The sequence below is a fragment of the Chionomys nivalis genome, chromosome 5 (genome assembly GCF_950005125.1).
Source record: "Chionomys nivalis chromosome 5, mChiNiv1.1, whole genome shotgun sequence".
In the NCBI taxonomy this organism is placed as follows: Eukaryota; Metazoa; Chordata; class Mammalia; order Rodentia; family Cricetidae; genus Chionomys; species Chionomys nivalis.
In genome coordinates, this window is record NC_080090.1 from 6,474,673 (window position 1) to 6,492,694 (window position 18,022).

The window sequence follows — 18,022 nt, forward strand, 5'->3', positions numbered from 1 at the left end:
TATGGAAGGCAAATGTATTTTTGGTTTAAACCTTTCCGCTTTCTCTTTCTGGTAACTGATATTCACGGGTGGATGTACAGAAGCAAGCCTGTGGAGGGAGCCAGTGTGCAGAGGGCTACCCTTCAGAGTCAAACCCAACCCAGCTGCCGACTGACTAGCCACAGGCAGCTGCCATCTGCAGTTGAAATACTGAAGGGTTCACAGAGTTGTCTCTCTGGGACAATGGGGCTTTTAGGATCATGACAAATATCCTTACCTGTCTAAAAGTCTATCCTCCAGCCCAGAAAGGGCTTTTCCTACCTAATTCTATCACAATCCAGATACAGTCATGATTTTCTATCTGTCTGTGCTGTGAGTCTTTGGAGTGTCTCCAAATCTCAAACTGGCACTTTTTAAATGATTCAAATGGAAGTCATATTTCAAATGGTACATACAATATGGGCATTATCTGAGGACAGGTTATGTTAAGTCTGTTGCATAGCACTAAACATATTTCCAGCAGTAATGGATTACAGCAGGTGCTACTGTAACAATTCATGTAAAACAGTCCAGCATTTGTGCAATAACCTGTATTCTCAACCCACACTCAGCAGGATGGCCAACACATCCTACTTTTTTGGCAACAAGGTTAGCATGACATATTTCCTATTTAAAGTTAAGTCTTTATAAGAAAGAACTTTTGTTTCATAAAACAAAGCAATTTTAATCATACAACACCTTGGAAAGAGTAAAAACACTTGTCACGGGACAAAAAAAAAAACCCCAAAAAACTAAAACACTTGCAAGTAGTGTATAGTCAAAAAACATGGTATCAGGTTTGCAAGGTATTTTTAAAGTAGCTAACATAAAAGTGATCATGCCTTTTAAGTCATGGATGGATAAAGATTTGGGCACACACATGTGATGGAAATATATATATATATATATACTATGACATGTGAAACAGGTCATGATGGGACACAGGAGAAGAGAAATGGAGGGCATTTTGAAGAGCCGGAGGTTGGCAAGAAGGAGCTGTCTGTGAGTGACAATAGTGGTCAGGCAGCGGTGTTAACGAGCCTGATGCGATAGAAAGGTGTGCTGGAAGATGACGACATTAACAAATGTCATTACGCATATACTATACCACAGTAAGAGGCTAGGAGAAGAGTGAGGGTAAGAAATTAATGACAGATTCACGCGGGGTTGCTTGGTACCTGGCACCGCTTCCTGTCGATAGGTGGCAGACTTGCCGACTGTGGGAAGGAGCGGGCACTGGTGCAGGCCAGCCAGCTGCTGAGGCTGCTGTGGGACCTGGTCTTCGCTGCAGTGGCTGGTTGGTGCATTAACGGCTTTACCTTCTGTAACCGCAGCTCCCAAGGGTCAGGTTCTTTTCGGAAAGGTGAATTGTATATACCTGGAACCTAAAGAAGAACAGCTCTTAATTTTAATATGAAGTTAAACTGTCGTGCATTTAAGGGAGAAACAGTTGAAACTTCAACTTTGCTGCTTAATCAGGGTTGGGCTTATCAGAGGGGAATTGAGAGAATACTGATCCTTTGGATCCAGTTTAGACCAATAATCTTAGAGACCTTTAGGATTGCAGAGTAAATATGTTTTTAAAACTCAGTCTAAAATTGTATTTGAGGAAAAATAACAGTGGGATCTTAAGTCATCCATTTTGTATTCTTGGCAGATAAGCTTTAAAGACTATCTGTGAGCCGTAGCATCTTTTACATGAAGGCAAATGTGCAATGTCTGAATAAGTTTGCTGGTGTTAACTTTGAGTCCTGTATTTGGACTTCACACCCATATGGAATGCTCACTGCACTCAACGGGACATCAGGTGTCCTGCTTCTGCAGTGTCATGTTGGCCTTGCTGCTCCGTGATGGCTCTGTCACACACTGCACAGGAAAGTGGAGACTGGGCACAGCATCTGCTGGGTTGTAGAGGCTGCACACATGACACGTGACGAAAGTGATGTTCAAGTGCAGCAGATGTCCATTTCCTAGAAACCTCTTGTTATTCAAATCACAAACTGTACAGAACCTTACTTGATATAAATATATTTTGGTAGTATTAGATTTCCATAGAAGCATAATAATAATACATGTACATATCTATACATGTGCATGTATAAATACCCTTCGTGCAAATTCACATACGTAGAAAAAAGTAAAAAGTTTCAAGGATGGCATGATTGGTGGCTCTGTAGACACAAAACTATATAAAGAATTTATTAAATGGTTCTGTTATTGCTAAAAAATAGACTTTTCTTTTATGCTGTAATTCATCCATAAGCATCTCTGATCATATATTACTTTGACACAGGTGAAGTCCCATGGGTAGTACTAGGTAGAATAGCTGTCTTTAGAAAATTGTTCAGGAAAAGTTTGACATTTCTAATGAACACTTCAGCAAGAGTTGGCTCCTATCCTACACCCACCCCAGCCCCTGACCCAATTCTTCCTTTCTGACTTGGAGGTACCACTCTGCTCCACCATCATCCATCACAGAAGTTGCTGTTTCAGAGTTATCTTTGTGTCTCAGTTTTCCTCAGCAAGCAAATGGAGTGCATGGCCGTTCTTGGGTATTTTGGCAACCTCAAAATCTATCAAGATACAAGGTACGCAGTAGACAGTAAGTGACTCTAAACATTCAACCATTCAGAAAAGTATATCAGTCCGGCAATTCCAGCTTTCCAAAGCAGCGAAAGCATACGAGACCAAAGGGAATTCGAGATGTGACCCTCTTCTACAACACATTGTTCATATTTACTTTCATGAAACCATGATTAGACCTACTTGGGTCACCTCAAATCCAACTTTTCTACTTTTCAATTAAGGACCGAATTTATTGTACATAAAATAAAGCTAACACAAACACATGTCTAAAATTATTTTCAAATTGTTTCTTCTTTGATATTTACTCCTTAATATGAGTGAGACTATATTTTAGAATGAGTTTTTTTTAAGTTACAGAAAGTAATTTAGTGTAAGGGTAACACACTTTTGTTATTATAGAAAACAAAGTGGATGGATACATGAAAGAAACAAACGGCAGTGAAGGAACATATACATATGTGTATGTATGTCTACAGTAGCTTTAGTGAAGGAACATATAGACATGTGATACACACCTGTGTACATATGTCTATAGGAGCTTTAGTGAAGAAACATATAGACATGTGTACATATGTCTATAGGAGCTTCAGTGAAGGAACATATATACACATGTGTAGGCATGTCTATAGGAGCTTTAGTGGCCACTCAGCTGAGGGCAAGTCTTCAGATGGTTTTTAGAATGCTTTTCTAGATCAAGAATGTACAGAGGATGAGGGGGAAGAACAAATGTTAGATTAAAAAGATGACTTCAACATAAAATAACCATGTCATTTGCTCTCTGAAAAAAGATACAAGATAATGAATACCATTTTGGATGGTGGCAGTCTAATTGGAAATCTGTTAATTTACTTTACTGCCCAGATTTCCACGACCTTATAGATTAAGTTGTGAGATTCATACAACTGAGCAAAGGTTGTAATTTACCATTTAGACTCCCATTGGTCTGAACAGCTGCTAGCATCTGTATTAACTTTGCCCCGTTAGGAATCTTGATCTTCTCGTGCATCTGCACGCACGTGTATACATAGGCAAGATGGGAAATGCAAATAGCCTGAGAGACATGATAGCTTTCTTAAATTAGACTTTGCAACTATATAGAGACCTCCTCATGTGTATTCTCTTTGCAATTTAAATCAAATATAGATAGAAAATATATTTTAATTGAATTTCAAATGTATCATTTAAAATCTTCAAGGTGTCAGTATTTTAGAAATTACTACGATAGCTAACTTACCTCAGGAAAAGCAGTCTGGCCCTCCTGGACCTCCCACAGCAAGCAAATACCTATTTAATGCTATAGTCACCATTTAATTATTATTTCTTTAAGTAAGTAAAGCTTAAAAATATATGACTGTTTCAATTGCCACATTCCATATCTGAAAGCTGGTTAAGAAGAATGTTTCCTGCGAGACACAGAAGAACTCAGTAACCCCAAAGGGACAAGGGCATATTTTCTACTTTCCCCATTTCTCACAGTCTAGAAGGGCCACTGCCATGCTAGCTTTGGGGACTTCATTTTCAGCAATAATTTCCTAGAGTGACCAACACTATGGGGAAATCTGTGCTAACTGTTTGAAAAAAGAGAAAGAAAAAGAAAAAGCCTAACCCTGAGTTATTTGCAGTTCTGTCATGCTAACACTCAACTCAATAAGGCCTAGGAGCTCTCAGGAGGCGACTCTGCTAATAGCTTCCCACTGACCTCCTTGCAACAGGCCCAGCTGCTGACTGGTGGCCTGGTGGTGAAGACGGCAAATGAGGTGTGAAAGCTGATTTTTTTTTTAAAGGCTATGATTCTGAGTGGTCAAAAAAAAAAAGGCAATGAGTTATAATATATATATATATATATATATATATATATATATATATATATATATATTTGTCCTGAATTTCTCCCTTCAGACCGTCCATCATGGGAACTTAAGCATGACCTAGAATATTAATTATGTCAGGTTGAGCAATGAGCAAATGTACCATTTGTTAGCCAGTCACCCTTAGCCTTACATTAATATTTTGAACTATTCCATATTTCTAACAATCTATCAGCAGGCTCCTTTCTCCTCAGTCTTTATTCTGAAGCTGGAGTGCTTTTAGGTGTTGCGGATTTGAAAGCAGAGGACAGATGTGCTCACATGGAGCGTTGCAGTCTCAGGATGCTCAAAACGTGCGCAATGCTGCTCCCTCACACGGACCTTTGTGGCCGGGGTGCCTGAGGGATGCTGCAGTCGACTTCTTTCTTTGTTGCTGGGGGTTCCTCTCAGAACTCATTTGTCGAGTGAAGAGACTATGGAACTGAATGCGGACACCTTGGATTCCCATACCAGGTACTGATGTTTCCTGGTAGGTTTTGCCATCTAACACACAGTCAGAGCCCAGACCTGAAAGCTGCTTACCCTGGGAGTGAACAGGTTAGTTCAGAGATGTCACCTTTTCCTTTTAGGAAACAGAAATTGCTCCAGTCACTCAGCAAACAGAAGCCACAGATTATTACAAAGGGACAAAGTCTAAAAGCATTTTCAGGTGTCTTGACTTAAAATCTGAACACGGCGAGAGGTCCCCCTTTCTTACAGGCGCCTACCTGAAGTGTGCCTGTGCACTAAACTGTAAGCAGATACAGCTAGAAACAGGACATTAAGGAAAGGCAGTAGCAAAGGGCTTTGAGGACTGGAAAAGTAAAAGTGGGCCAGAGAACTGAGTGAAATATTTGCCACTGCCATTGAGTTGCCTGCTGAACCGACAATGGCGACACAGTCCATCATAGCTATTGGATGTCCTGTGCTGGGGGATTTGTTAAACCCTACTCAGTAAGTAATTGCCCTGCTGTTAGGAGACAGTGTTGCCATGCTGCTGTAGCCCGGTGTTTAGGAGGCAGCTGGACGGCTGCTCATGCTGAGGACCGGAAGGTAGCATGGCCATTTCTCTGCTCTAGCAGCTGTATTCCTCTCGCATCTCAGGCTGCACTCAACGCTGGGCATTCACTGATGTCTATGTGATACGAACCTACTGACGTAAAGCAAATAAAATCACATAAAATGCTAACCCCTGCTAACCACACACACTTGCTGTTTTACTTCAGCTAAGAGAGTTTTGGAGCCCAAGTAGTCTCAATCGCTGTGTGAAACAGTAGAAATCTTCACGACTCTTGTCTTATTTTTAAAAGCATTATTTGCTTAAAACTCAGGAGCCTGGCATATTTCACACAGGTTTCCTTTGGTGGCTGCTTGTCACTGTAGCCCTGAGCTGGTCATTCTAGTCCTGAGCTGGAGCACTTGTTTACTGCACACCAGGTACTACCATGTTCTGTCCTCAGCCCCACTGCCACACAGAGAGAGCAGAACTGAACGGGAAAGAAGGGAAGAAAGGTGAAGCCTGGAGAGGAGAGAAGAAAAGAATTGTAAAAGGTTTCCATCAAGTTACAGTGAAGCCCTGTGGAGCAGTCTGTAGAAGTCACCATTACCTCCTGAAGGGGCTTCTTGCAAGACTTCTAGGATCTTAAACCGGGCAGGGTGGCATGCAGGCGCTATTTTCCACTGGCAGGTGACTTGTGTGTTCACTTGGGGGCCATTCCCTGAGAAACTCAATGCTGCTGCTACTGGGAGCAGTAGACCTGCATTCAGCTGTGCAGGAGAAGATCCCAGTGTCCTTCAGAGCTCAGCATACCTGGGGAAGACCCCAGTGTCCCTCAGGACTCAGCAAGCCTGGGGAAGACCCCAGTGTCCCTCAGGACTCAGCAAGCCTGGGGAAGACCCCAGTGTCCCTCAGGACTCAGCAAGCCTGGGGAAGACCCCAGCAGCCCTCAGGGCTTGGCATGTATGGAGAAAACTCCAGTGGTCTTGGCATGTATGGAGAAGAGCCTAGCAGCCCTTAGGACTTGTCATGACTGGAGAAGATCCCAGTGGCCCTTAGGACTCAGCATGCCTGGAGAAGACCCTGGTGGCCTCGTCATCTATGGAGAAGACCCCAGCGGCCCTCAGTACTTGACATGGATGGAGATCTCTAGGGCCATCAGAGCTTTGGTGCAAGGAGAGGTAGAAATGCAGAGCCCCCCTGTTGTAATAAAAGCGGCAGGGCTGCGTCCCCGGCACCCGGCCGCCCACATGGCTTATGCCCCAAAATAATTACATGGAAACTGTATTCTTTTGAACACTGCCTAGCCCATTAGTTTCAGCCTCTTATTGGCTAGCTCTTACATATTGATCTAACCCATTTCTAATATTCTGTGTAGTACCACAAGCTGGCTTACCAGGAAAGATCTTAACCTGCGTCTGTCTGGAGTGGGAGAATCATGGCGACTCCACTGACTCGGCTTCTTTCTCCCAGCATTCTGTTCTGTTTACTCCACCCACCTAAGGGTTGGCCTATCAAATGGGCCTAGGCAGTTTCTTTATTTAACCAATGAAATTAACTCCTCCATCACCCCCCCAACAGAAGCGTCCTCTAGATGTTATGTTGTGCCTGTTTTATTCTGGAGAAATTTTTGTTTTTTTCATGTTTCTTAAAGAGGAAGAAACAAAGGTTTGGTGTCATTTTATTCTTACATGATCAGGGAGATATATTTCTACATAGCCGCCTTTACCAAATAAAAGATGTGCATTTTAAGAGGTGAATTTGCTATTTCTGTTAATATTATAAATGAAAACATTTCATGTGAATGCTGATGAGAAGGAAAAGATTTAAACACAATATTCCCTAATGCCAGCTAAAGTCAGTAACTACAGACCACCGGCCAACCTGTTCAATCTAAGGTGTGCACAGAGATGGACAATGCCCTTCATGTCCGAGGCCATTCTTAAGAAGAAGGGAAGTCTGACTTTTCATGACATAAGGTAACATTCCATAGCCAAGGCACACATCTTCTGGTGCCTGTTATCAAAGATATAGAACGTGTTGTGGGAACTGAATCTGTGTAGCAAGAATACCTGCATTTGTTCTAAAGCTAGGTAGCATTTTCTAATAAAAATGGGAGAAAGGCATTGAGACCAAGAGAATAACTGAAGAAATCAGGGAGGGGGAGATCTGGGGAAACAGTCAGGGGACATTGAGTCTGCCACTTGTGGGATGAGGCTACTGCCAAAAACAATCTTCAGAATGTTGGGCATCATCTCTTATCTTTTCAAGCTCTCTCCCCCATGTGGCTATTTTGGGAACATATAAATGTGTCTCCTAGTCTAACCTTACTTTCCTGTCAATCCTGTCATCCTAGTGAGGGGGAAAGCACACATTCCCCCATTCTCCTACTTTTCCTTTTCCTGCTGTGTTTTCTCTCCCTCTCTCTCCTCTCTCTCTCTCTCTCTCTCTCTCTCTCTCTCTCTCTCTCTCTCTCTCTCTCTCTCTTCCCCTTCCCTGGGTCAGGGAACGGAGGGTTTCAGTCCAGCGTGCAAAAGGTGCTCCCGCCCAGGTATGCTCCTGTCTCCCTCCCCTTGAAAGCCAGCCTAGCAATGGGAAGCTAATATCTGTTCCCTACTTCCTTCTCAGTGCATTGCCATGGGGCTGTTGTTCTTGCTTTACTATGAGGTCAGTGCATTGTGATGGGGCTGTTCCTGCTTTACTATGAGGCCAGTGCATTGCGATGGGGTTGTTCCTGCTTTACTATGAGGTCAGTGCATTGCGATGGGGTTGTTCCTGCTTTACTATGAGGTCAGTGCACTGTGATGGGGCTGTTCCTGCTTTACTATGAGGTCAGTACATTGCAATGGGGTTGTTCTCCTTGCTTTACTATGAGGCCAGTGCATTGCGATGGGGTTGTTCCTGCTTTACTATGAGGCCAGTGCATTGCGATGGGGTTGTTCCTGCTTTACTATGAGGTCAGCGCACTGTGATGGGGCTGTTCCTGCTTTATTATGAGGTCAGTACATTGCAATGGGGTTGTTCTCCTTGCTTTACTATGAGGAAAAGAATGGAATCACACTGAATCAGTCATTACTGACAGAGTCCAGAAGATACAAAGCAGATCCATTCCATCTTTCTCTAATTGGCTCTGAACTTAAACAGGGAAAGGTGCTCGTGATTAGGCCCTGACACCTGTCTTTCTCTTCTGAGCCCGTTTCTACCCCTATTCGTCCATCCCATGCCTTTGGTGAAGATCCTATCTCCTTCCTGTCATCAAATGCACTGGCATTGCAGATAGTGCTGTATATACCAATAAATGGTCCATTTTTTTTGTCATTTGGAACATAACAAGCCACCCTTTTCACTAACATGAACATTATTAATCAAAAGAACTATTAGTAGCTAATTTGAGAGTAAGATGCCAAAGTCACAGTGCTTTTATTACCTTTTTTTTTTAAATCTCAATCACATGCAATATTGAATAAACTTTTTCTGGACAGCAGAGGTAACAAATAATTCAATGAAAATCATGCATTTACTTCTCTCTAGAGGCTCTTTCTGAGAAGACAAATACATTGCCAAAAACCTGTCCCTATGGGCCCAGAAACTTATGCTTGCCTTCTGGTCAAGAAGACCCCACACATCAAACTTGTTCTCCCTTGCCCCACCTCAGCATGTTTGAAGACACTGGTAACTAGTTCCACAATGCAGAGAAGGCAATGGTGTGGAGTGTGCTGTCTAGTTCTTGCTTTCAAGCAACAGCGGCATTAGAGTGTGCTTTCCACTGCCCAGGAGCACACCCTTGAGATAGGCCCTTTCTCTGTACCATGAAATCCATTAGGAGAGAGTGGTTTTGAAGACAGCTAGACCAGAGTGTGAATTTCAGGTTCATTCTGCCTGCTGTATGACCTGGCTTGATTTGGCCTGTCTAGAATCTCACTGGTGTTAGCCTCCTCTCCGTCTGTTCTTTATATACAAGATTTGTCCTTTGAAGAACCCACAAGAATAAACTGGTGCAAATACAAATAATACCTTCAAATATTGAATTCTTGTTATGTTTTTTAATTAAAAGAAGAAATACTAAGCGATTAGATTAGAAATAAAATCTAAACTACTTGTTTTGAATCTAAAAATATTGCAAGTCAGAGTTAGGATAAAGAGTACAATATGCTAGGGCCTACATGGAATATCAGTACCAGGAGATAGAGACATTTTAGGATCAATGCCAGTCAGGCCACACAAGGAGACCCTGACTCCTAAAACAGCAAAAAAAAAAAAAAAGGGGAGGTTTTATGTTCCCCTTTATGGGTTCACCTACACTATAAGGAGGTAGGTGTAACTCCAATAAAGAAGGTAAGTGTTACATTAAAGTGTAAAACAAGGAGGGAAATTTGCCTTAATAGATTAGGGGAACTCAGCAATTTGAATGTTCATGCAGTAGTTGACAGGGTTACTGATTTTAGTATAGTTATGTAAATATACATCCAGTACAATTAACTGAGTCATTTTAATGATATAAGACCCACAGATGCTAAGGACATTGCTAGTATTAGAGCAAGTGATTAGTATGGAAGAAACCCTGGGTTCAGTCTCCAGCATTGAAAGATATGTGTTATGTATGTAACACATTTGTGTGTGTAATAAATAAATACTGTCTCTTGACCTTTTAGCTATGATCAAGTATAAAGCATATATTTTAATAATTCAGAGTTTTTTATATACCCATGTACATATACATGCTTTCATAGCAAATGAAGGACAAACTTGAATACATTTAAAAGAAAAATAGTAAAAAATATGTAACAGTTTCGGTTTCATTTGCTGAGGTGTGAGAGGGTTGGTCAGTTCAGTATGTCTAAGACAAAGCTAAAAATAATGATGAATTGGGTATACATTTATGTTGGGTTTAGTTAGTTATATTTACATAAGTTTTGTTGTTTTGTAAATATTCTTGAATCTCGACAGAGCAGTAGCTCCCAGTAATAGCATACCCCTCACTGTAGAGACTAAGCCAGGAGAGAAGGCGCCCCAGAGACCGCACTGAAATATGGCCCATGCACTGCAGCCTACATGACCTCAAGCTGCTCTGGAAAATTATTCCAATAGCCATATAAATCATAAGGACAAAATTTAATTCTTAGGACTTTCTATCTAAAACTGAGAAATCCCTTCTTAAAGAGATCTCCCTTTAAAAATTTGTGTTAGCACACATATTTAACCCCAGCACTCAGGAGGCAGAGGCAGGCGGATCTCTGTGACTTGGAGGTCAGCCTAGTCCAATAGTGAGTTCCATGTGAGCCAGGGCTGCATAATGAGACCCCAGAACCCTTTCTCAAGGGAAAAAAGAAGAAAAAAGGAAAGAAAAAGATTCCAAGGCATAATAGATATAATACATCATGCAACCTTTCCATAGGAATAAAATCTTAGATTAATATTGCTAGAGGAGAGAATGAGTAATTCTCTTGTCACTTTGGAAAGAATAACAAGATTATTGTCAAAACATAGAGAACAAATATTATAGAGTTTGGTCAAGCAGTTAGTCAAAGCAGTTATATTTGGTCTCTGTTGGACTTTTAATGTTCTCTATGAACTTGAAATGGTACATCATCATAATAATGTCTTCCTTCTTTCCCATTCCTCTATCTCTTCTTCCCTTCCTCCTCCTCCTTTTCTCCCCTCCCTTCTCCTCCTCCCTACTCCTTGCTTCCTCTGTTCTCTTTTTCATTACTGGAAATTGAAACTAATGCCTAAAGGGTGGGAAGCAAGGGCTTTCCCACTGATCTAAATCTCAAGAAAAAATGTATTCATTTGGTTGCATTGAGAATTATATTATCTAAAACTGCAGCTCCTGGTCTATGACCTTGAAGGACACCAGTACTCACATGCACTTACCACCCTTCCACAGACACATAATTTAAAAATCAATAAAATAAATATGTTTAAAAAGTGGTTCCACACCTCTTCGCCTTTCCTTCGCCATCGTGCGCCACCTGCCCGCCTAGGCTTCTCGCCATGTCTTCTCACAAGACTTTCAGAATCAAGCGATTCCTGGCTAAGAAACAAAAGCAAAATCGCCCTATTCCTCAGTGGATTCGGATGAAAACTGGCAACAAAATCAGGTACAACTCCAAGAGAAGACACTGGAGGAGAACGAAGCTGGGTCTGTAAGGAGTCAACAATGAATGACAAGACAATTTATGATGAATCGTGATCCTTGATGAGTGTTACAAGATGAAGTTCAACATTTTCAACCTGGAGACTTGATCCTCTTTAAGTTGGGAGTGGTTTCTCCAGTAATAAAATGTAGAACCTTTTGAAAAAAAAAAAAAAGTGGTTCCACAGCAGGATTATATTTTTAATCACAAAAAGGAAAGTTTTATAATATCTTCCTAAAGAATTCATTTAAAAATTGCTTTTTAGCATTGTATGTTGAAAAAGAAATTACATGTATATTATATATGTTTTGTGGGTGTGTCTAAGGTAGTTTCTTAAGTTTCTGTTTCTCTTCAGTGGCTTCTAATTTTCATTTTGCTTCTGTCCACATTTTTGCCTGAATTTCTTAGATGTATCTGGTAGTCAAGACAGGAGGAATAGAGCAGAGAAGGGACTAATTTGGTGACAATGTTTTTCCCCACTTAATTCTCTCTACATAATGAAAATTGAGGATAATAATTCTTCTTTTCCATGTATTACAATACAATAAAAAGTATCCATACCCTGCAGGAGGGAGGAGGTAAAATCGAAAAGCTAATGCTGAGTTCATTCTCCCACTAGTTCAGCCTTTGGTCTGTCCTAAGAGAGAGCAGCGAAGGTGAGGGATGCTAACCGGCTGCTACCCTGGAATGGACCACTCAGTGGGATGCAGAATGGCCAGGCACCAAGGCCTTCTTGAACTATGCATCCAGGGGTCAGAGGTCAGGCCTTTATCTTCTGCACAGTCTTCATGAAAGAATAAATCTACCAACCATCCAAAGGGGGAAAATGCCCAGACGACATTTTGGTTAATGTTGCTGAGGTAATTGCTGCTTCACAGAACATGGTAAAGATAAATATATGGAAACAGATCAATATGATCAATCAGTTAGAGTTTGCACATGGAATTTCTGTAACTGCCTATGCATGGCTTTGCTATAATTTTACATCAAGGCTCTAGCTTTTTTCTATGAGTGTCCATGGGCTGATTGGGGGCCCATCTCTGTAAGCACTGCCATACCCTTCGGTAGGAAAATAGGTGATGGAGCACTAATCTCCCTGCAAGGATCTCTGGATCCTCCGAAATGAGGATGGAGTGCCCCGTGAATGGAGTTCAGTTAATCATATGCGGGGCACTGATTCAGCTTCCAGTGCCTGAGTTCTCCTGAGAACTCCAACATCATCCATTTCTTTAAGCTAGAGTACACCTGTGAGCAGATGCATCTTTAAATTTTCAACCTTCTTTTGGAAGAAGGGTGTGGAATGGCAGCCTTACCAATCAGTCTCCTAGGGAACTTAATGCAGGAGACTTTCTGTGATTTCAAGAACAGTCTGGGCTACATAGTGAATTAGGGATAGGATATGTATGCACTGAGATACCGTCTCCACAAACCCCATGAAGTCATTGCTGGAACCACGCATTTATCGATCTGTCCTGACTCTCAGCGCTCATCAACTCCTGTAAAACTGCCTTATTAAAAGGACAGACCATGAAAGCATTTAGAATCAGTAGCTGGGAATATATGATTCAGAAAGCAAATATAAGACATACACAATGGAATGGAGCTAATAACTCAACTTGAGTGGTGGTGAGCCCTCCAAAATCACTGACAGTTTTCTCCTGAGTATCTGACCCACTTTCGTTTTGGTGCCATAAACACTTATTTCATTGCCCAGATAGATGCATCCCATGGATTCCTTAAGCTCTTTAACATACTGAATTCCCTTCCCACCAACCCTATGTCTTCCACATCTTCATACTCTGAGCTTGTTCTCAGACTTCCGAACAGAACTTTCTCCCCCTTCCTCTTATGAACTATTAACAATCTATCAATTTTTGCCAATCTACACTAATAAGGACAGCTGACCAGTTAATGTATTTCATTGATAAAGTAGTTTAATAGGAGGGAGGTAAACATCTTTCACAGTAGAGGAGTGGGAAGGGTCAGTGTGGGTGGGAAGCTGCTAGAAGTTGCCCTCTTTGCAGGGAGAGCAGGACTCAATGGCCAGAATAGAGCTAGCGGTAAGAAGTAACCAGCTTCATCCGTGTGTAAAGAGATCCTTTTGGTGAGCTTTTCTTGAATAGAATGTCAGGTTGTGATGGGACGGCCACACAGAGGAGCAAAGGAAGGAAAGACTGAGTGGGCAGGGCGGAGGCAGATAGCGGAGGGTTGTCAATGGTTACGCTGAAAAGGAAGGATTGTTTTAAATATATTTTTATTAAGTTCTTTGGAAATTTTATATACACATACAATGTATCTTGATCATATTCACCCCCAACTCCTCCACAAATCATCCCAGTCACCTCAACACCCTTCCCATTTTTTGTGTCCTCGTATTTTCTTTTTAAACTATTTTTAATAACCCATTAGGATCAGTCTGTGCTGCCATAATACTCATGGTTGTGGGCTACCAAGAGGACCATGGTTGACCAATTAGTGGGCCACACCCTTAAGGCTGACTGTCCGTCCTCAGCAGCCATCTGCTGTCCATAGCTCCTCAGCCAGGAGCAGGGTCTGTGAGACCCTCTCCCCTCCACACTAGAATGCTGACTGGTGTGACCTTGTGCAGGTCTAGTGCAGGCCACCATAGTGCTCTGATGTTGTGAAGGCAGTGGCCCTGTCGTGTCCAGAAGACACTGCCTCCTTCCAGTGCTGCCTGACCTCTGGCTCTCACAGTCCTTCAGCTGGCTTATTCAATGTCCCCTGAGCCTTGGGGAAAGGAGTGTGATACAGACATCCAATTTATGGCTGAGCACTCCACAGATGTCATGAGTTTAACTGATGACAGTTAGCTGTCATCAGTTGCATAAAGAAATCTCTCTGAAGGCCTGCGGGCTGTGCTAATCTGCGGGTATACAAGGATTTTATCAAACAGCGAGTATGGATCTTGGGAGGCTTACAAACTTCAAATGGAAATGAAATAACGGTAGTTTTGAAAGATTAATCTGACTGGGGTAAATATATTGGGATAAAGAACAAAAGACTTAACTAAAAATAATTTTAAAGAATTCTGTCATTGCTTAGAATTCAGGGGATGGGCATGTAAACACTGTCTTGGACAGACAATGAAATCAAAGGTAGTAGAACACACAGAAAGAAAAAAAAGGCACAACATGAAAAGACAGCAAAGAGAAAAGGTGTAACCAAGAAACTACAAGGAGCCAAACTCTTCCTGTTGTGAACGAAGTGGCCTCTGGGAAAGGACCAACAGGCACAAAAGTGTGCTGCAGCCACTAATGGCGACCTTCACCATCATTGCTCCTGAGTTTCCCTGTGACAGCTGGGTGCTCATCCTAAGTAGCCTGTTTACTGAGAAGCCTGTACAAATATGGCATTCCCAAATTCATGAGCCATCTTCCCCAGATGCACGCACACCACTACACATGCAGACAATGGCACATGCACTCAAGGAGACTGCCCTCTTTCCATGGCTCCATCGCAAGACAAAAGTGCAAACCAGAAACTAAATCCTTAATGTACTCAGACTGAGAACTTTTCCGCTCGCTGTCCTCAGAAGCTAAGACAATGTGGGAGGTAATACACAATTCAGAAAAATTAAATGTTTCTAAATAAAAATTTCACCTCATAAGCTTTATCTTGGAAATATGCTTCCCATTTAACAGACTACCAGTTTATTATGACTAGGTCAAGTCTAAGTTTTAATTAAGATATAGTTCCTTTTCATATAAATCTAATTTGGATGGTTTTGAGAAAAAGATGACTGCACACATTTTATTTTTTCAAATATTCAAATATATTAAATTATAATTTGTCAATATTGATCACCACAAAGGGCCTTTTTGAAAAAATCACAAGACTGAAAAGAATTACTTTTGTACCCATATGAAAATTGTCAGTATAAGGAAAAACATCAAAAAGTACCATGCAGATAACATGAAAACTATTTCTATGATACACTTCCATTTGAATGTGTGTTAACTATCAAATGCCAGAAAAAATATGCAGTTACACTGATATTTATCCTTACTGTGTTTATCCTTTCCTATGTTCATATTAACAACTCCCACGTATCAATTAATTACTGCTATGGATAATTCAATATAGTGATGTTTATTTCAAAGCACCAGCTCTTGAAATTTGGATCTTGAGTTTTACATGCACCCCCGTGACTGCTGATCCTCAGGAAACAATGTTTTCCTTTAGGGAACACAACAACAGGCCTTTGCATACATCTACCAGTAGATGGAGCAGACAGCATAATTTATTACAAAGAACAAGGGCAACGGAAGGAAAATCAGTTTCTCTGGAATAAAACAAATCTGTAAATGAGATTTTCTTCAAAGGAAATGTGCCCTGTATGTGCTAGATTTGGTTTGACTGGTTACTGAATCAAAATGAATAACTTTATTAAATAATCAATCTTTGGAGAAAGATAAATTAAATTTACAAATGGGAGGCATTGCTTGCATTTTACTTTATTCAAATCAACTAAAATTAGCTTTCCTTTCAAAAAATTTTTACAGGGACAAAGACTTTTTGATGTGTTCACTTAGTAAAAACGCTAAACACAACCCTGTTTTACAGGTGGCAGGAGCATAGCAAATAGTATTTTCTAGGGAATATAACTGACTAATCCTGTTATGTCTGTAGCAACAAATTAACCTTATTACTACTAGTAAATGGTGATTGATTATTTATGCAAATAAGTTGCCATGTTCGGCTTTTTGATTGAAATAAACATATAAAAAAGGTGCTTTACTATAACTTGAACTTTTTAATTAATAAAGCCCTGAGGGGGTCTATTAATTCACTCATTGTAATATTAGTTATTTACTCATGTAAGTCCTATCAGCACAAACATATTTGCTTGAATAAAAATGAGATAACAATAAAAATTATGAATAGCTTCTAAAACTATTTAAAAATACATCAGATTCATGCTAAAATAGGCTTAAAATTAAGTTGAAATTTTAAATTGCATCAGCAAATATCAATATATCAGCAATAATCAGTCTAAAGTTAATTCACTAAATAATATTATACATATCTGAATTAACAAACACAATTTTGCTCTTAAAAATTCTTCAATGTTTTTAAAGCATTATTTATTATAGTAGGTTCAATATTATTTTAGAGCATTATTTATTATACCTACTAACTAGGAATTTAATGCTATAATTAGTATATACAATGAATATTAATATTATTATTACTAGATTATTGGAACTTCCAATAAACTATGTTCTCCTTTAAAAATGTTACAGGGTTTCTTTTTACACAGTTCAACAAAACTGTTTGTACACGGATATACTTCTTACAAAAAGTATGTACACTTGCTATTGACAATTAAAACACAGATCTTTTGAAACCGAGATTTCCTAGAGTAAGCAGTCCAGGAGTAAACAACTAAGAACAGTTTCTAGAGTAAACAAACAACTAAGAACAGTTTTAAATCCAGAGTTCAATTGCCATCCTCTAGCCAAATCACTAAGGAAATGAGTAACAATACTCACATAGAAGTGTGTGGTTTCATTTTTTATTTAGGAAAGTATTTTAAAGTCCTTGATAAATAGAACAGAACAGCAAAATCCTAAATGAAAATGGCTGTTAATTGGCGTGAGACTGCTTATAGACAGCAACTTTTTCCTATTAAAAAGTTTCGTGCCAAGAGACTGGAAGGAGGCCGTGTGCCTATGCCAAGTGTCTCTTAGGATGCACTTCCATGCCCTCAAAGCCCAGCACGGTACCCATGGAGGGCAGGCATTCAGAGACGTGGGATTCAGAGTAACAGGCTGAGGTGAAGTCATGGTCAGTGTAGTATATCTTTGTAGCCTTCGAATTCTACGTCTCTTATATTGTGATGACAAACTGTTTAAAACAAAGTGGAACAGATCTGGTGGGAGGACAGGAAAGGCATGCATTTCCCGGCATCATCTGCCAGCACTCCCGATCTCATGGACAGATGAACAGACCGGATAAGATGGTATCACTCGTCTAGTGTATCACCAAGATGTTTGTCTTGGGGGGCACAGAGGTTATTCATTCATCTCTTTTTAGTTTACTATAGTTAAATTTCAAGATTTTGATAGCTACATATATCAAACTGCCACACCAATAAAATCTGACATTTTATAGTATTCTCCAAGAGAGGAGATTGGATAACACAGCTTTGCTTGCAATGTCCTAACGTCAATGGCATCACGTAAAGTGAAGGTGGAGGACACCCATATGGAGACACCACTGTAAATATTGCTAATTAATTCTAATATAGACTAAACGGATATCTAAACTAAATAAAGGAGCCAGTTCTGTTCTTCCACTATTAGGTCCGAGGCTTGAACCCAGGTCACCAGGCTGGTGGGAAGTACTTTTACCTACTGAGCCATCTCACCAGCCAATTCATGCATTTAAAGCCATATCTCTCTGCGAAGAATATT

At 40.5% G+C, this 18,022-nt stretch overlaps 2 protein-coding genes across 2 annotated transcripts in view; one reads left to right on the forward strand and one right to left on the reverse strand.

Annotated features, from left to right (window-relative positions):
* Spata17 (spermatogenesis associated 17) overlaps positions 1 to 18,022 on the reverse strand; it is a 177,835-nt gene that overhangs the window by 72,375 nt on the left and 87,438 nt on the right. Inside the window, 1 exon segment of the mRNA XM_057770146.1 lies at positions 1,197 to 1,403. Within this exon segment, the coding sequence (XP_057626129.1) occupies positions 1,197 to 1,403 (207 nt within the window).
* LOC130874709 (60S ribosomal protein L39) lies at positions 11,397 to 11,739 on the forward strand. Its single transcript, XM_057770145.1, has one exon. The coding sequence runs from the start codon at positions 11,443 to 11,445 to the stop codon at positions 11,596 to 11,598; it is 156 nt and encodes a 51-aa protein (XP_057626128.1). The 5' UTR covers positions 11,397 to 11,442; the 3' UTR covers positions 11,599 to 11,739.